This window comes from Sceloporus occidentalis, unplaced genomic scaffold (genome assembly GCF_023333645.1).
Source record: "Sceloporus occidentalis isolate IW3139 unplaced genomic scaffold, rSceOcc1.0.p SCAF_2, whole genome shotgun sequence".
Lineage (NCBI taxonomy): Eukaryota > Metazoa > Chordata > Lepidosauria > Squamata > Phrynosomatidae > Sceloporus > Sceloporus occidentalis.
In genome coordinates this window covers 94339402-94359719 of record NW_028316982.1, presented here as the reverse complement: position 1 = coordinate 94359719, position 20318 = coordinate 94339402, and the positions used below count along the sequence as shown (strand labels likewise).

General features: G+C 37.9%; 1 protein-coding gene across 1 annotated transcript in view; it reads right to left on the bottom strand.

Moving 5' to 3' along the window:
* Positions 1–340: 340 nt before the first annotated feature.
* The window catches only part of LOC149318728 (outer mitochondrial transmembrane helix translocase), a 32222-nt gene continuing 12244 nt past the window's right edge, over positions 341–20318 (bottom strand). The window contains exons 3-10 of the mRNA XM_089510355.1: positions 17271–17369; positions 14846–14966; positions 13625–13825; positions 12480–12586; positions 9196–9285; positions 7501–7551; positions 7008–7141; positions 341–5697 (exon numbers count right to left, since the gene is read on the bottom strand). Of these exons, the coding sequence (XP_089366481.1) occupies positions 5577–5697; positions 7008–7141; positions 7501–7551; positions 9196–9285; positions 12480–12586; positions 13625–13825; positions 14846–14966; positions 17271–17369 (924 nt within the window). The 3' untranslated portion in view covers positions 341–5576. The remainder of the gene's footprint in view (positions 5698–7007; positions 7142–7500; positions 7552–9195; positions 9286–12479; positions 12587–13624; positions 13826–14845; positions 14967–17270; positions 17370–20318) is intronic.

Sequence of the window (20318 nt, the reverse complement as noted above, 5' to 3'; positions counted from 1 at the left end):
TATGCCTCATCATTACTCATCATTGACTATGTTGGTTATGGCAGATAGATTTGAAGTCCTATAAGCCATTGGCTGTGACAGTCTTTGGAGGGCCAAAGGTCTCTCCCGTTCATTTTTCTCAGGCGAGAGGCTTGGATAAAGGGTCTCTTGAAGCACACATGGGGAGTGTCTTAATTCCACCCATACCTCTCTCCCAGTTCAGTTTAGGGCCATTGGCATCTGCTTTTACAGAACATACCTTATGTCACATGATCCAGTGTAACATCTAGTCTGAGCCTTGCTGCCATCTTAAGCAATGGAAAGATCTACTTAGGAAATGAAATACAAAGACAACATTGAATTTCCGGAAGAGGCCACAAATAGCTTTATTTCTTAACTTCCACCCCTATTTACATATAGCCATTGTGGTGAGAATACACGTAGTTTTGTTTGATCCACAAAACCATATGGGGAGGAAAAGACTTAGTTGCAGCAACACATAAAAAAGCACAGTTGCAAGTGTTTTGCTATAATCGTGTCACATTTATTGCTTTTTTCATCTATTTTAATGCAGTCTAGACCAGTCCCATTTATTTCAACATTTTTGGATTTCAGAAGGTTCTCCTACTGGTGCCTACAATGATTAAACTGAGTAGCTGTGCTCTTTCATTTTATGGCATCAGGAATTCCATTTTGCTCTTAGGACGGAGCACAAATGTAGTACAAGTGTGCCTAGTGATCAAGCATGTTCTTTGTTGCTTATATTTTACAGCCTCATCAAAGTGTCCAAAGAGTAAAACTTCCTCAGGTAAGGTAAGGAAGCCCTTTTATAAATATACACAGTGAAAAGACAGGCAAGATAAATGTTTAGCTTTCAAAATAGGGATAAACAATGACAACCCCAAGCACACATATATTCATATGCCCACCCTAACCTGAATTGGTGTCTTCTTTATATAGTGGATGAACAAACACACACCACTCTGCTACTCCATCATGCAATCCGACATAAAGCAGGGATGGGGAATGTGTAGAAAGAATATTCTAAAAATGGTAAAAAATGAAAAACGAAACGACAAATATGCCTTACAAGCATTGGGAAACACTGAGGAGGAAAATCCTGGACCCACCAGAATCTTCGCAATTTGAAATTTACTCCACACAAAATTCATAGATGGGTTTTCGGTGGAGAAAAACCACCAACACAAAATGCATATATATTGTTTTGTGTGCAAAATAGCTATTTCCTGCTCAGAAAATTGAGTTCTGTGCAAAAATTGTAACTTTTGCACAAAGAAAGTCCTCGTTTTGTTTTTCTACACAGGAAAATTCGGTGTCCTACATAGAAAAATGCTTTTTTGGGGGCGGGGTATTACAAATCTTGTGCAAAATAAATCCTTAGCTGCAAACAGTCTTCAAAATCAGTGCAGTTTTCAAAGACTTTCACACACTGGGAAGAAAATGCTTCCTTTAAGAACAAAATTAGCAAAGAATTGTATCCCTAATCTGCAGGTCTCAAGTCTTCTGGACTGCAAATCCAATCATTTGACAACATTGTCTATGTTGGACAGAGCTGATGAGAATAGACCAACATGGAGGGCCCCACAATCTCTAGAAACACATGCACTTGTATTACTGAATTCAACTTTTTAACAGGGTGCATTGAACCTTAACATGTAGACCCAGCTTCACATGTTAAGTACAGGGTTGGGAATAGAGTTGTCTGAACTGTTTTGAGCAGGAGGTAGGGCCTAATTTGGCAACCCTACCAACATAAGCTCATAGTAGACTGAGAAGATCAGAAGAATTTCTCCAGAACAAGTGACTGAATGAACACTAACAGGTGGTGAACAGGGGTGTGCCAACCCTGCCAGCCTCCCCAAATTGCTCTTTTTCTGGCCAGAAAAGTGCAAATTGCAATTCAGCTTTGAAATATGATGAATGTTCAATTTTAAAAACTGTTTTTCAAAACCAGTAGATTTCCTGACACATGAATTGTGATTGGTTTGTTTTGCTTTTTTGGCAGCCCTAGCTCAAGGGTCCCAGGAACAGAAAACCTAACTCCATGTTCAACCACAATAGTTGCTCACCCTTGGTGCTGACTAACACAAAACTGGGAGAAAAAATCAAGTTTTTATACAACTATAAAGCACAGTCACAGTTGCAGCAAGATGTCAGCAGCTTTAGGGTAGGGAGGCAAAATGTTGCTAGAATTTATTCAATGGAAGAGGATGTAAAGGAATTAAAAATGAATAAAAATGGCCTATCTATCAAGAACAGAATGAGGATGCAATCGTTAGTGTTTTTCATAGTTTGAAGAACTTCTCACTTCTTACGGTTTAATACTGATTAATAATTTTGCTCTAAAGCACAAGGCATTAAATGTATCAAGAGGGGTAAACAAAACTCTAGAGAGTAAATGGCCAAAGAACCATTCCAAGAATTATTATGCCAGAATGGCCCAGCTTATTACGCATTATAGAAGTCCACAGGAAACCTTCTGATGGGTTCTGTGTCAAACATCCATCAGACCTATCAAACTAGTAAGTACTACTGGAAAGTAAGTTAGAAAAGCCAGATTGGCTTGAGATTTCTTAGTTTTAAAAACTGTGCCACAACTAGATCTCCTTTGGTCGATCAGGATCCCAAAAGGCTTGTGGCTAACAGCTAGTTTGAATTCCCTGTTAACTTTTTGTTAGCAAAGAGCAAAGCATTCAATTTTTGCTAGTGCCTCCCTAGTTGCCCTTCTTTTGAGAGCTGCTTTTGAGAGTTATAGGACTTCCCAAAACTGTATGGAATGTATACAACCCATAAAGGCTGTTGTACATGAGGAGATATGCAAAAATAGAGCTTTGCACAAGAAGAGTTTTCCAGTATACAAAGCAACTACTGAATAGAACACCTAGTTCTGTACATAAAGAAGAGGCTCTTGCTGAGTTTCCTGAGTTGCTGCAGCCTTTGGATATTATTCAGAAATATAACTTGGAAATGGTTTTGAAATCTGATTGTCTCACTGAAGGAAAGGTTAAAAAAAAGGAAAAGGACAAAATAATTTACTCGATTAGAGACAAAACAGGTGCAACAAATACCCTTAATGGCTTAATTTCCATTGCTTTAAAAGGGGTGATTTCATGGCCATTTGCTGCTATAACAAAAGGTGAAACTGATTTATTTGGTCACAGGAGGTAACATCCAGAAAGTCTGTTGCAACTGCAGAGTGAATACTGTGAGTATCAATAAATATTTGCAACAGGTGTAGATGTTAAGCTATGACCAACAAATCTAGCTCAGCTGGTGCAAAACTCTTGCTTAGTAAATGGTGCAAAGAAACAGCACCTCTATAAAGTGCCCAAATAATTTTATTGGTTTGCATTCTGTGGTTATAATGAAATGAATAAAATAAAATAAAAATGGGGAGAACAGACAAAAAAAAGTCATTCATAGTTTCAAAACACATGCATTCATAGTCAGCAGACGAATATAGCAAGTGACAAATTTAAGACTATACAAACCAAGTGACTGGCACAATTTACATATAAACAGCACTCTCCTAGGTTGCATTACTGCATAAATTACATAAATGGCTTTTCTAAAGAATTCAATACTGTGGACACTAGGTGTAAAGCACTACCACTTCTGAGCTCCCAGTGTGGCTGAAATCCATAGGCGCATACACACAAGAAAATATATTCAGAATTCATATATATGTGTGTATATAATATATTTACTTGGAACCTGTTCTGTAGACCACTGTAGACTACTCTCTAGAGATTCTCATTTGGGTATTGGAGGAAAAGGTTTCTGGAAATAAACTTGGGAAAAGAATACTTATACACATTGCAGCAACATTCCTCCTTTAAAAAGAATATTCACAGTAAACCCCCTAAAAGTTGCTTAATAACACCCAAATTAGCAAACATCATTTGGGGACTTTCTGTGGCCACCTTTTGAGAAGAAAATAGAGATGAACAATTGGTATACACAAAGACATTCTTTATCACACAAAGATACAACTGCATTCCGCCCACCTTGGCCTGAAATATCTGTCTGGCCACTTGAAGGAAGAAATTTCTCAACTGGCCAGGCTGAACAGAAACTCTTAAGAGCTACTTCCGTAGAAGAAATGTGCTTTATTTATTTATTTTGTTAATAAAGAATCGTGGACATCCTGTTTTTTCTTAGTTACAAACCACTTTCCACTTGATAAGTATTTCTTTTCTTTCATGGGGGAAGGGAATCCAAGAGTAAACCACTCTGAATTGATCTATAATCTTTCAAGAACATCCTGTGCTTTATTCAAAGGGGTTATGCCTCAAAATAGCACCTGCAAGAGGTCAAGTTATAAACTGAGCTGATGCAATGTTAGAATCAGTGACATTAGTATTGGGTTGTTGTTTCTTTTTACCTACTTTGCAATGCTCATTTGAATTACTAATATGTTAGTATGTAAAAAAGCACTCAATAGGTCTGCTCATGTTCTGGACACTTTGCCATTTTGATTAAGGAAGTTGCATCTGGTAAGTACACAACATTAAATATCAGGTTAACAAAAATAAGGCTGTAAATCAAACTTAAATATTAGTCCTGAAAGACATCTCAGTGTTATCTCTTTCATTAAGAATATTTGAAAGTTATTAATTCTCACTATCCACTGGACCCATACATAACTACACAGTTTAGGAAGACTGGAGGAGAACGGGAACTAAACAAAAATGTAAGACTATGTACTTAATGAAGTGATTTGTGTTGTGACAACTTAGAGCTGATAGCAAGTGCTACAATCGTGAAAAAGAAACTTTTAACAGGAATATTCCTGTTAACTATTTTAAAGAAATAATTCACAACTCAGAAATAGAAAAATAAAACTTGGCGATATGCAGTTGCCAGTGTTCCACAATGCTTAATCCTGACTGTACAAAAAATATATTTTAAAAAAAAGAATACAATTTATAGGATTCATATAAAATCAAAATGTTCACGTGCCTTACATAAATGTTTTCTAGCTAAACTGATGGCACCAGTGGATCCCATGAGTTAAAAGGAGGAAAAGGAAGTCAGATTTCCCTGCATTCCAAGAAATAAGAACTTCCAAAAACTGGTTTTCTGGCTTTGCATCAAGGTACGACACAAAAATAAACATGTGCTGAGTCTCTTTTAATCATCCAGTTTGCTTTAACCCAGAAAACAAGTAAAAAAGGAAAAGAAAAAGAAGGCTTTTCATATTCAAATTCCCTACACGTTATGTTTGTATGTAAAAACTGCACACCGTCTCATACAGATGAACATGGGTTCTGCTCCAACTCTCCTCAGAACACTGTGCCACGCGAGAACCTACTGACAGGCTTTTAAGGCCACAACAATGAAACAAGACATTGCTTTTGAGCTGGACTACATTCTTTCGTGTCATGATCTATCACACAGGCCATATCCAATTTTGCAAGATTACTAGATTTCAATAACTTAGATAACAGCATATAAAAACAATTCCAGAAATACTTATTAAAAGGATATTTCTGCTTCCAATTGATTTCCACTATTGAAATGGCATAACCAGTCACCAAAAGAGGTTAAAGGCCATGGTACCACATTGCTCAGCCTTAATCTAAACTAACATGCATTAGAACGTTTTGATTTGTTGCATCTTTTGACTTCCTCATTTTCTCAATTGCCCGTTGCAGATCTTTCTGTTGCACTGGACGTATTTCATCATCTTCATTGCTAAAAAAGAGCAAAAGATGTATAGGCAATTTATACCTATATAGATAACACATTTTGCAAAGATGGATTACTGAGTTAGCATGATCTTTAGCAAAAACTGACACTAAGGCATGCAACAGTACTTTTAATGGATCCTCAATAACAAACTGCTTTTCTTTTTACAAAACCTGGTATCCTTTTATTAACTATTCTACCAATAATAGCGATGTTTACCATCCTCCAACTACACAATGGCAATCTCTGGAAAAACCTTTTATTTGGATAACAAATAGTTCTCTGTGTTAGAATAGCTTGGTTTCTACATTTAATTTTCCTCAGGATAAGAAATTTAAATTTCCTTCTCCTTTTTCTTCTTCTGAAGGTTGAGTATTGGGAAGAGATGTAGAAGAGGTAAGTGTATGTAGCTGAGGGTAAGAGCATGTAATTGAGGGTAAGAGTAAGTTGAATGGTTGTAATGATATATAGAATGATAGAGAAGGAAGGCAGAGCAGGGGAGGAGAATGAAAGAAGGTTAGGAAGGGTAAAGAGAGAAGGATAAGAAGGAAAACAAAGAGAAAGAAAATGAGTGAGAGGATGAGACAGGGAAATAACATGGACGAATTTAACAAGAGGAGGAGGAGAAGAATGAAAAGTGAAAAAGATGATGAAGAAGAAAGGAACTCAGATGAAACATTATTGTGTAATATGAATTTTGGAATGTTTAGTTTATATGTTTGTACATTGTTTATTTAATTAATAAAAATTATAATAAATAAAAATAATAATTTTCCTCAAAGTTTTTTCTGGTTTCTTTTGCTTATGTTCTGTGTGACTTTCTGTCTTTGTATTTCATGATTTAAATTAAAGTTGTTTTTTTTTAAAAGATAGAAACATTTAAAAGACTGTATATATGAGCTGAGTTTCTTAAGATGAATCCTGCAAAGGATCCCTGAGTCAGCCACACTTTGAACTCCAAAGGGCAAAGAGTGAATACTATCCTCCAGGGGCTGTCAGATAAACAAGGAACAAGGCTCCTGTCCTTTTAATGGCTTTGTATATGAAGGAATGTCAGTCGTGTTGCTTATCATGGAACCCTATTTCTCCTCCCCACCTCTCAATATATACAGAGAGAGGCAGAAAGTGTTTCTGTTTTTGAAACACAGATATCTCACAATAGTAGTAAAGATGGGATGGCAAGGTTCCCCCTGCCTTCTTTTTTAAGTGCATATAGCTAAATCTACAACTGCTCTCTTCAAGAACCCATTCCTGTAAAAAGAACTACAAATTTGTGCAGTAAATTCTTAACACTTGTCGTAGCATTTATCAGGTACCTGTCTTCATATGTAGAATTAACATATTCCCTGACACACAGCAGTGCAGCATCACGGCACATTTCTTTCAAGTCGCTTCCTGAGAACCCATCTGTTTCTTTAGCAATTTCATGGAGATCCACACGCCTGTCCACCTAACAGCACACAAAGAACAGCCTACGTAATTGGAATCGCAATTAAACTGTTTCACACATTTGAACAGTAATGCACAGTCCAGCTCAAAACAGAACCAAGAAGTTTATCACACTGTTCCAATCTGAGCTTTAGTAAAGAACAATAATACAGACATAATCCCGCCTCCAAATTAAGTCTCTTTATCTCAACTGAAAGACATTTTAGACAATTAATAAGCAAGACTACAATACAATGGCCTGCCCAAGCAAGATGTCTGCTACCATAAATCCCAGTTTTTCAACACTAAAAGAGAATAAAAAATAGATTCAAATTATGTTGCATCAGAAAGAGTTGAAGAGTTACATTAAAATTGACTTACATTTTCATTTTTCAAAATCAGTTTCAAGATTGCTTCTCTCTGCTTCAATGCCTTTAAATTAAAAACAAAATACAATATCGTTACAAAATGAGAATGCTGCAACCATTTTACAATGTAAGGTAGCTTTCTAGTTATGTCCTGTAGCAGTGGCAAGGCAGCAGGTCATTGCACAACTTCCATTCATGACTCTGGATCTTCTACAATAGACATTGCTGGTGAAATGCAGTATTTAGTCTTCAAATGCAGGCAATCTCTGGAAGCTACAGGCTTTTACTTTCCCCATCAGTGTCATCAGGGTTTCCCTTTGCTCTATCATGCTGGAAGAATTAAATAAATAGCACTGAGCTGGGAGAATAAACCCAGGGGAAAGGACTGAAGAAGCATAAATGAATGCCATCTTCAAGACTGCCAGAGAAGGTATCAATTTGGGAGCCGCAACAATTGTTTCTACATCATATTTCTGACAGAGCTTCTAAAGCCCCCCAATACGTACTAAATTTCTGGAACCTCCCTTCCCAAAGAGAAAAAGTATGCTGTGTATAATTCAGGAATGAAAACTGTGCAGCCCACCAAATGTTTTTAGATTGCATGTTCAAGTAGTTCTAGCCACCATAATCAATGCTAGGAGTTGCAGTTCAACAACATCTAGAGGTCTGCATGATTCTCACCCTTGACATAAACAATTGACAGGAAGAATAAAAAGAGGACAGAAATGTGGTTGCCTAATTAACAAGGGGAAATTCAATCTAGAGAAGACAGCTGTACTTTTGATTTGTAGGAAAACTGATCTAGGGATAGGTTTACAGTCTATCTCATGTCCTGCAATATTTCCCTTCCCCACCATGTAACTCTGGAGGCTGGCAGGGTTCCTGGACTGGCATTGCTTCTTGATAATCAAGAGTACTTTTCTGCTTATCCTTTAGTCTAATATTCCTTGGAATGAGTTTATACAACCATTGTTTTATATTTCTTAGGTTTGGACTTTTGCAATGTATGCTCTGCAGGGCTTTGAGAAGCATTTGGACCAGGATGCAGTGGAGCCAGTCCATGCTGTCCAAAGCTCACCATCTGAAAAAATAAGGGAGCCACCTGGTCCAGCCAGTACTGATTCCTGGTTGGCTTACCAAGCCCTGTTGAAAGCACTGGCCACTATCTTTAGAAACCTATGTTGTTTGGAAATATGGCATTTAAAGGACCACTGCTTTTTCTGCAAGGTGAGATCATCCACTAAAGTCTAAGTCCATGCTGTATTACATTAGGAGACACAATGTGTACAGAAAACAGACATGGCCTTTTTGTTTCAATGCTAAGACTTTGTAGCTCCACACAACCTAATTTGGTCCCTACTTCAGAAAGATGTTCTACAGCAATGGATTTTGTGGTTTTACTTGCTTTGACTTACAACTGTCTATATTCTCCTTTGTCTACTGAAGACTGCAGATGTAATTTTATGCTGTTGAGATTCCACTTTTATTGTTATGTTTGCTATTCTTTCATTTTACTATTGGTTTGATATTTTTATTAGTCTATTCTGTATTGTTTTAGGGGACTTTTGGACAAAAAAAAGTAGTTTGTAAGTATAAACAGATAAAATCAGTTCAGCTGTGAAACAAATAACCAGCAGGGAAAAGATGACAATACTCATTAGTCAATATGTGACATACAACCCACTGCTGTTAATCTTCAATTACTTACGGGTTGATTGATATGAAATCTTGTAGGCATTCTTCTCATAATAGCTGAGTCAAGATCCTGAGGGCGATTAGTAGCTCCCATCACAATCACCTAATCGTAGTCACAAAGGGAGACAAGAATGGATAGTCTTGGTTGCAAGATTCATCAGAAGCAAAGGACAGGACAATGTAGCTTCCTTGTGGTCTCTTGCTTTAGGTCATAGGAGCTGTTTGGAGCTGTTCTGTAGGAATTAATTACTTCAGGACTGCCTGGTGCCCTGGAGCCTTTTAAAAGCAAACAGCTTTTCTGTGTCATAGCTCTGTGCTATCATCAGTCTCTAGGACTTAGAAAAGTATTGCTCTGCTTTTCATGTATTTGTGTAACAACGTAAGTTTCTCTTTCATTAAATATGGAATTTTTTGCATGAGAATCAAGCTAAGCAAAAATCTGGCTCACCTTTATTAAAAATGTTTTTGTTTTGCACATTAGCAAAACGGATGATGAATCTGAGTGAAGTTTAAACAGAACACATTTTAAGAATCAATATCTTGCAGAATATACTTTGTAATTCCTCTCAAACATGGTACTTTTTTAAAATTTAAAGCAAATTAAATAAATACTAATCACAATTTAACACAAAAAGTTCATTCTTAAAAACGGCAGACATTACTGCAATATCTGCATATTGGAAAACTGAAGGAATGATTTTAAAAATCTTTCAATAAATTACTAGTTAGTAGTTATGGAAACGTCCACTTCCAAATTAACTTGGCAGTAACAAAACTGGAAATTCATCATTAATTTGGATCTGGCTACATAATTTGATCATTTCTGAAAATGCAGAGTAATCGCAAATAAATTAGAGATTATTAGGTTTTAGACTAAATTAGGTTTTAAGTAACATAATATCAGAGCAGGAGAAAGAGCTATTTACCATCAGCCTTTGATGCAAACTACCATTTATTTTAGATCCTGTATTTTCCAGTTACCATTTCCCAAACCAAGCACCCAGTATTGAAAATTATACTTCTTCAAATTCAAATTCATTTATGGAAAAGGACATGAATACTACTTCCTATGCTTGTATCTTTGACCCCCAAATGACATTGCTTACAGCTGCTTCACGGATCATCAGTTTTTACAAGACTGCAGCAGCTGTGTAGTCTGTGCTTTTTCAATTTCAACCTCTCTCTCTCATACACACGCACACTCTCATTCCACAGATCATCAAATTCAGACAACTCTCAGCCCGGATAAATGACAATCAGTAAACCAGTTCTAGGATGTATGTTTCAAAATACTACTCTGCAATTTGGGAGGAAGAGACAGAGAGAGACACTGCCACCTAGAGAGGAAAATAAACAATGCAAAAAGGATTTTAGAAGAAAAGATAATATCACTATATTATTGCTTCCTCAATGCTATGAACTTGACCATTCATCTTTACAAATATGCAAATCCCAGTTGGACTAATGCAGGAGTGTAGCTATGGGAGATGGGGCAAAATGAAGGCATTGTCCACCCAATAAGAATTCTGCTCCTGCAAATGAAATTTTTCCTTCTGTCTCCAAATGTATAGCATTGTGGTAAAGAATATTTAAGAATGCTGTTAGAAGGGAATGTGCACACAGCAATTAACAATTCTAGGTGTAAAGGATTTTCAGTGTCTCACCCTCTGCAAAGCTAGAAATTTGGAGAATGAAGAGAAATTTTACAAGGGGGGGGAGGGTGAAATTCCTATCTGGAGGGGCAATGCCATCACACAGCCCACAGCTACAATCCTGAACTACTGTAACATGCTCTATATTGGACTGCCTTTAAAACATGCTCAGACTATGGCCCGTTACAGACGGGCAAAATGTGGCGTGGTGGCGGCGGTACTAGAGTTGGGGAGTGCACACCATACAGACGCTCCCTAACCCTAGTATGTATTCTGTACGTCAAAATGGCGGAGCCCTGTACACATGGACGCTGCCATTTTGACAGACAGCGTGGTGTGGGTGTGATGCCTTTGCGCCGTTTCAAGTGGTGGCCTAACAGCGGCACCAGAAGGAGCTCCAAAACAGAGCTCCTTCTTGGGGAGCACCTCGTTCCCACAGCCAGAAAACGGCTGCAGGAACGAAGCCAGGGGAAAGGGGCTGAGCGGCCCCTTTCTCTCCTGGCAGTGGCTCCCCAGGGTGTCCTGGGGCATGAAGCCCCAAGGACACCCCTTTTCATTTTGCCACTTCTCCCTGGTCCCAAAAAGTGCCAGATTGGGGCCTTTGGGCTGCCGCTGTGGCTACCCTGGCCCCAATACGTGGCGCAAAGGGGGGGTCTGTATCCCGCCTATAATAATTAGACTAGACTGTAGCCAGTTATAGGCAGCTGAGTACTGTTATTCCTCTTAGTGTTTTAACTGATGGTTTTAATCACTGATTTATTTTAAGCTTTGCCTTAACTTTAATTTTGCTTTCATCTTTAATCTTGTCTAGTGTTTAATTGTATTTTTATACCCTATATAATCTGCCTTGCATCCCATCTTTAGGAGAAAGCCAGAATAAAATTTAAGTAAGTAAGAATGAAACATTTAATATACTGACACAACACACCATTCACTAGTAGTGGAGTCCTTACTATATTTGATCATATCAACATGGGCACTGTACATTTGGAGGCTTCCTGTTAATAAACAACATCGAATTTGTGCTTAGAAATTTTAATTATAGTTTGTAGTTATCTTTTGTCCCCTCCAAAGCTGGAGTGGTGTGCATTCTTCTTCATTACTGACCTCTTCAATATTTTGCTAATCAGTTACAATATCCTGTGGTCATGAGATAACCACCCCATGTAATTTAGAAGCTTCAGAGATATCTATCTCAACTGCCAGAGGTCATTTACTCATCCTGAATGAGTTAAGACTTCCTTCTGATCATGACTAAGCCAAGTAAAACAGGAATCACTTGAATATCCATCAAACAATACTTTAATGAAAAAGGGTTGACTATCCATACTGAAATCAAAAACTCAGGAACTGGACACTATGCAATTCTATATGGATTTTTGAAACAATCTGATGATCTTCTGTTCAAACAAGTGAAGCCTTGATGTTAGGCCAACCCATTAAAAAAAGAGAAAATATAAAGCTACTCCTCTAGCTGCAGAAAGCAGAAGTTCATAAATCTTGTGCTTCCTTACTGCTCATCATTTAAGCTCCCCTGACCTTAACACGATTTAGCTCAGCACTTAATTAAGATTTCTGGCCCAGAAAAGCTACACAAGTACCCTATGCCTGTATTTAAGCAATTATGGGGGGAAATGTTCCTTACTTGGCAATTATAGTCAGTATCCAGACCATCCCAGAGACTCATGAACTGGGCCTTCATCATAGCTGTCGCTTCATGATCAGAACTTGAACGGCTTCGTAGAAAGGAATCTGAATTTTGAAAAATAGTTTTGAATGAAAACTAGTGTTCTTGGATTGCGACAGGAATAGGGACTATGAGAGCCTAGTACTAAGGGACTACAACTCCCGCTAACCCTAGACAGCATTCTTCATATCAAGTATGCTTCTTGCCTGGCATGTCTCCAGCTAACTCTTGCAAGATACACACAACATTCAATATATGATCTTAGTGCCTTTGTACACTTGTACAACGATTTAAAAAGGTAAAGGTATTCCCCTTTGACAAGGTTGTCAAGTTGTGTCCAACTGTAGGGGGCAGTGCTCATCTCCATTACTAAGCCAAAGAGACAGTATTGTCAAAGACAACTCTGTGATCATGTGGCCAGCATGACTGCACAGAACACTGTTTACCTTCCTACCAAAGTGGTACATATTTATCTATTTGCATTTGCATGCTTTCGAAGTGCTAAAATGGCAGAAGCTGGGACTAGTGATGGGAGTTCACCCCATCATGCGGCACTTGGGCCTCAAAATACCAACCTGCCGATCTTGCAGTCAACAGAGTCAGTGTCTTAACAGCTTGAGCCACCGCGTTCCACCAGTGATTTACTTAATACCAAAATCTCACAGCTGCTATATTGTCTATTTGAATTCTATTGTGCAAGCTGAATAATTAAAATATCTTTTTAAAATACAGCTACAATTTGTATAACAACCACCCAGTCTGGAACCTAACACCAGATATAAATAAACCAAGGTTAAAAGGGGTGACTCCATCAATACTGGCATCCAAATGAAAGCAGATGGTCTGCTGAAGAGTTTCGTGTTCTTCCCATAGCAAACATCATATTTTAAATACTATAACTATATGTACTACTAATAAAGCTTTTCTACGTCCTCAAAGTAAACTATCCTACAAAAGCATTTAACAGCCTACTTGTTACAGAAACAGCATCAACACATTTTCTGCCACTAATGCTTACCCTACAGAACTAATGGCAAATGGTTTTAAAAATGCTTTAATTCAATATTTCACTGTGACTATGCAGAGATTATGCATTATTTTACCTATTTCATCAATAAAGATGATAGATGGTTGAAGTTTCATAGCCAGAGAAAAAACAGCAGCTGCCAGCTTTTGAGATTCCCCATACCATTTATCTGTCAGTGTTGACGGCTGAAGATTAATAAATCGACAACCTGCTTCCTTTGCTGTAGCTTTAGCAATCAAGGTTTTACCACAGCCTGGAGGGCCATAGAGAAGTACTCCTAAAAAAGACACATTATTGACATTTTATTGCCACTTAGTGCAAAAGACATTGTATGCACCACCCGCACATGTTGATATTAATAAGACTGCTTGTTAAGTGCCTTTGGATATTCAACATCTGAACTGCTGCTCATATATTCTTCCCTTAGCTAATGAAAACTTAACATTTCACTTTGTTGAGGAAACAAAAATGATCTCAATAGGAGAGAAAGGGAATAATAAAAGCCAAAATTGTGAGAGAGCTGCTCAATTGGAATAGCTGATATGCCACAACCCAGTATGAACCTTTTCTTTAAGAGTGCCTCACACTTTTCAAAGCACACTTTAAACAACCTGTGAGATTCATATTTTTCTGTTCAGACTGAAGGTTCATATTCTAATTAATATAACCTTTTTATTAGAAGTAATAGATGTCTCCAAAGCATTTTAACTTATTGGTGTTTTATGCATAACTTTAAAGATTACTCAGAAACTATGACCCAGAATGCAACTTTTAGTTAAAGCTGACCATACAGTTGCACTGGAGGACCTAGCTATTCTTAGAGATAACATATTAATCAAATCTGTGAATAATCAAATCTGCAAATATGGAGGGATGAGTGTATATGCTTTAGCCTCTAGAAACACTATGTATTAGAAAGCCTGAATTCAGACACGGTGTCTGTGGTGGCAACAGTGCATATAGTGAGGTGGTGTCTGGTGGAGATATAAGCTGCATAATACCTCACAGAGGTACCCTGAGAGCATCGGAGGTCCCTACAGTTGGTGGCCACTGCAGTAGGACAGGCAGCAGAGGTGAGGACAAGGGAAAGCCCTCACTTTTAGGGGTAATAGTGAGATTTGTGGAAGTCTTCACATTTGGTGGCAGCAGAAGTTTAGACAGAGCATCCTGCAAGAAAAGTGGTGGGTTAAATAGCAGATCCCTACACAGGGATAGGCAGGATTTTTGCAGGCTATGTTCTTTTTCTTTTGAGCCAAACTATTAGCAAAATCACTGATGAGGACCTCTCCATACTTACCCTTAGGTGGCTGTAAGAGCCTGGAATTTTGAAACAGATGCTTTTTTCTGATTGGCAAGATGACTGTGTCCTTCAGATCTGTAATAACATCATCTAAACCTGCAATATCACTCCAAGTTACCTACGGGACGAATAAAATATTAATAAAGTTACCGTAAGAGTCAGAGTGGTGTAATTAATTATTATTGTTCTAGACTTAAATATCTTGGCCATCAGATGTTCTTGAGTCAGTCACTCTCTCTCAGACTTCTGAGCTTCTTTGAGAAATTTTAGAATATAAAAAACAAATCAAAACAAATAAATGTAATCCTGTTACCAAGCAGTCACATTCTCAGATCTCCTAAAAGGCTGTCAGTAGTACTTATATTTTGAAGTTTACATCTAGCTGTACATTAATGAATACAGAGATAAAAAACAAAATAATATATGATGAACTAGAAATAAAATAACAAAAAGAGAAACAGGAGTTGTGATTCTGCTGTTGGTACCAATATTTATCACAGCTTACTGTTGCAAAGATATAAGATGGCATACTAAGTAAATGTTATTTGTATTTTTGTTGGTCCTGCAGAACAGCCTCAGTTTGTTCAGTTTCTGTTCTGAGATACACAGATTATTTTCTTATTGGATTGTGGAATAAGAAAGCAACTAAATACTTGTCACTTGTGGGCAGGCAACTGCTGATCCAAAGTTGCCTAATTTACTAAGAAGATTGACAATAAACTACATAACCCTCTCTGATTATTTCTCAGGCTCATTATAAGATTTTCTACTATGTCTGTGCAAAGGGATACAAAAAACAAACACCCCAAACCCTTCCAGGCTCTGTACTGTGTTTGTAAGATAGGGAATGCTCCTAGTTTTTAATTAAGATATGCCTCCATTTTTTGAAGTTATGCAACATTATGTGTAGCCATGAGAGGCATATAACTCCTAACAGTTTAGAAAATAACCACCAAATGACTGTTCAAAATAACCTGGTGCTTCTAGGTGTTCTATCAACTGTAGTCACATCATCTTACCTCAAAAAACTCATATGCTCAAATAGACACATTATTTCAAACAGTTGCACATGTGAAATACTGTATGTACAAATGGTTTATATGGGTTTATCTGAAAAAGTGCATGGTCAGAGCTGCAAAGGCAGTCACCACTTAGTAGTTTTTCATATTTTATTATGTTAATATTGTTTTAACTTTACATTTGTTTATTTAAACATATTTCCTTTCATATATAGTATCCAAGAAAGTATGTGCATATAAAAACTACTTACCATATATACTCATCTATAAGTCAAAAAATTTATGCCAAAAAACTGACCCAGAATCCTGGGTCGACTTATATATGGGTCAATACAGTAATTTTTGCAAGGAGAGAGTGCATGCCATTTACAACCTTTCTTACATGCCCCTAAGTTGTACCTTGAGTTATCCACAGGTCATATCAAAATCCAAAATTTTGGCTCCCAAACCTGCCCTTGACTTATACATGCAGTCAATTTGTACATGAGTATATAGGTAATAATGAAAGCTAAAACAAAAAAGCACATTCTTTAATGAACTGCCTAACCAAATCTGGATGTTCCTGATGCCTGTACTGATTCATGACATATTAGCTTGTTTCCCTGAGATTCATAAGGGGTTTTCTGTTTCAAAAAACAAAACGACCACACACATCCACATGCAGAGTTTTTGTACAGAAACCTCACTTGGGGCAAGATTCATAGTAGTCTGAAAATTAGTTTAAGACTACATTAAGCAAGCTTGATTTGTAAAGGAACAAGGAAAGTTTTCTATCAGGTTTTGGAGACTTTGGGGCTCAACAGACTGCCACCTTGGAGCGGCTTACAGTCGTCCCTTTCCTCGCTGGATCTGGGCCACGGGAACTGCACGCCATGGCTCCAATCTGGCCTTTCCATAGTGCTAAAAGAAGCCGCAAAAAGCAGCTCCTTTTTTTGCGCCACGGAAAAGGTGCCCTAGCCGCCATGGCGGTGGCTGTTCTCCACTTCTTCAGTGCAACACATGTAAATGCTGTGCCAAAGACGCGGCATGATGCTACCCACCATCTGGTCAGATGTGCTGCGATGGGGTAAAGTCAGGGCAGCCAGCGTGCGGTCACCATGCCCCCACACTGGCTCTTTATGCCAGTCTGTAAAAGCTCTTTATGACTAAGATAGTGCTTAATGATTTTTAAAAAGTGCTTATTAAGTAGCCAGAAGTGATGTATTTCCGTTCTAATATCCTATTAAAAGAATTACTATAAGAAGTAATTCTGGGTTTCCCAAGTTAGGAAGATTCAATTTGTTAAAGTGCAATTACTGCATTAACAGTAGCAACTACATGTTCTGGTCTAAATATTACATTTTACTGTCTTTCCTGTTTTTATAAGTGAATAAAAAGAAAGGGTGAGTAAGGGAGACACTTACATGCATGCTCAAAGGATCTACAAGATGTGCAGCAATACTCATTTCGTACTCTGTGAGCTTTACATTTTTCACACCTATTTGCTTCATTAACTTCTCTGCCTATAAGGAAGAAAAACAGCATTCAGTAATAGTACAACATTTGTTCTTTCAGCTAATATTCAATAGGGAAGTGTTACTTTTGGCATAGGATGTTGAATGAATGGTGAATAAGGACATTTGTAAACAGAACCTTCAAATTTTACACGAATGAACACAGAACTCACTCAAGTTGTTCTTTCTGTGAAAACTAAGATAGTTAATTATTTGATAATAAATCAGTATTTTATGTGAAGCTAGTTCAAGTGATCTCTTCATGGTAAATCAAAAGCCAGCCCAATGTTAATCTTTTGTTAAATATTCGTTCTAGATCTTTTGTATTTTATCAAAACAGATTAGAAATGTCTATTTTCCCAAGTTACAAAAATATAATAATAAAATGTTGGACAGATATAACATTAACACCTCCCTTCAGGAGGCTGATGAGACAATTTAAGACTCTACATTCTCTCCATCCAGTCTTTTCCTTCCTTTTGCTCTTTTCAGTGGTCTCTCTCATTAGCATTAGCTCTGTATAGCAGAAATGTTTGGAGCTGGTGATTCTGAGATTAGTTTTGGGAAGAAAGGATTAATCTGGGATTCCAAAAACCAGTTTTATGAGTGTCATTGAGTGGCTGTCAATCAAGCTGAATACCAATGTAAGAAATAAATATATAAAGAGAATTGTCATGGAACATCAGAACCAGAGGTTCAGCCTGTGTAAATGTATCACAGCCATGGTAGTGATAGTAGGGGCTGGAGAGAAGAGAAGGACAGACATGATAGTTAAACTCACAGAGTGAGAGCTGGTGCAGTGATTGATGTATCTGAGAGAAGAGTGTAGGTTTGAATTCAGAGAGAACTGGAAATTGAAAAGAATGAGCCAGTATTGATGCTTGGTGATGTAAAAAGCATTTTAATAAATGAACTTCCTTTTTTAAGCAAAACTATTTCCTTATTTGTGCCTAAGGGCTGAAACACAGCCCAAAAATGCCAGACTGGGGTCGCTGCGAAGACACACACCACAGCACCACAGCAACCCCACACTATGCCCCTAGCCCAGCGTTTTCCTAACACAAAAAGAAGCCACAGAAAGCCGCTCCTTTTTGAGCTGGGGAAAAGGTACCTTTGCTGCCGCTGCATCGTTTTTTCAGAGCTCCAGTGGCGTGTGGTGTTTAAACGCCATGTCACCGGAGCACTGAAAAACTGCCACAATGTGGGCAGTGGAGTGGCTTTGCGGACTGTTCCTAACATCTTGGGCATGCGTCGTGCATACGCCACGCCCCCAAGCCTCCAGGAAGACACCACATTTTGCCAGTCCGTTTTCCCCTTAAGTTTTTGCTCAGGGGCTGTCAGAATTGAAGCCATGCACCTTCATGAATCTTTAAAAAAATACATATGCTTGTCCAAGTGTAAAGCTACTGTAGGCTAGTAAAATCCAACGAAGGGGTTAGTAAAGGGAGTGTGATTAAATGACAATTAAGGAGCTTGGAATGGGCACACAGTCATAAGAACCTATGAGATAATATCTGCATCTAATACTAAATACACCTAAATACCTTAAAGGCACCAGATCCCATCTGATCTTGAAAGCTAAACAGCTCCATTTAGTATGCTGATAGGACACCATCAATGAATACAAGGTGCTATAGGCTGTATTTCAAAGGAAGGATCTGGCAAAACCACCTGCGAGTATTCCTTGCCTAAGAAAACCCTGTACCCTAAGAAAACTGTAAAGCTGCCTTTGCATTTTCTTCTTTGACTTTCTTCAGTGAACATACCAAGTCTTTGCTACTTTGCTACTTTTTGCTCATAGTATGGTGTCATCTGTATATCTTAAATTGTTCCTTCCTCCAATTTTCATGCCTCCTTGCTCTGAGGCTAATCCTGCTTTACAGATTATATATTCAGCATACAAGTTAGATAGGGTTAAAAATGCAGCCTTGCCTGACCCCCTTGTCAACTGGAAATCACTCTGTCTCTTCTGTCCTAACAGTAGCCTCTTACTCTGAGTACTGGTTATGCACCAGGACAATCAAATCTTGTGGCACACCCACTTCTTTGCGAGCAATCCATAGTTTATCATGATCTACACCATCAAAGTATTTGTTATAATCTATAAAGCACAGGCTGATTTTGTTCTGAAATTCTTTGGAATGTTCCATTATCCAATGTGTTTTCAATACGATCCCTTGTGCCTCATCTTTTCCTATGGACATCTGGAATTTCTAACTCCATATATGGTAAAAGTCTTTGTTGTGGAATTTTGAGCATCACCTTGCCCACAACACCTCACCTCACCTGTTTCTTCTTAGATTTTAATTTCCTGAGTAAAACACTGTGTGATTCAAATTATCTGACCCAGAAATGACCCATTTCTGTCTGCATTAGCTTTTTCATCCCAAGTATGGCAATATTTACACCATAGACCAAACAACTTGCATTCCGGAGGACTGAGGTCTTGCCATTATTGTGCCAATATATAAAAAAGGCGATAAATGTGACCCTGGAAATTATAGGCCCATTAGCCTTCTTAATATCATAAGTAAAATGTATGCATTACATCTATTGGACAAGCTTCAAGACTGGCTTGAAGAAGAAGACGGGCTGGTTTCAGGAACAGTTGATCTGCAGTTGACCATGCCTTAGTTCTTAAACATCTCACCGAAAAATACGTCAGTTCAGCTAAAGGTGTACTTTTTATGGCCTTTGTTAACCTGAAATCTGCATTTGATCTTATCCCAAGACACAAACTCTGGGAAAAGTTTGAAGCCACCAATATTGACAAACGGTTACTAACCTTCATTCGTAAACTGCATGAGAACTCTTGCATAGCTATTCAATGAAATAATCATGTAATACGACAAGACCTATCCCCTCATTCAATGGTGTAAGACAAGGTTGTGTTTTAGCACCCACTCATTTTAATTTCTATATTAACTCTATGATTGTGACCCTATCAGAGATACCATC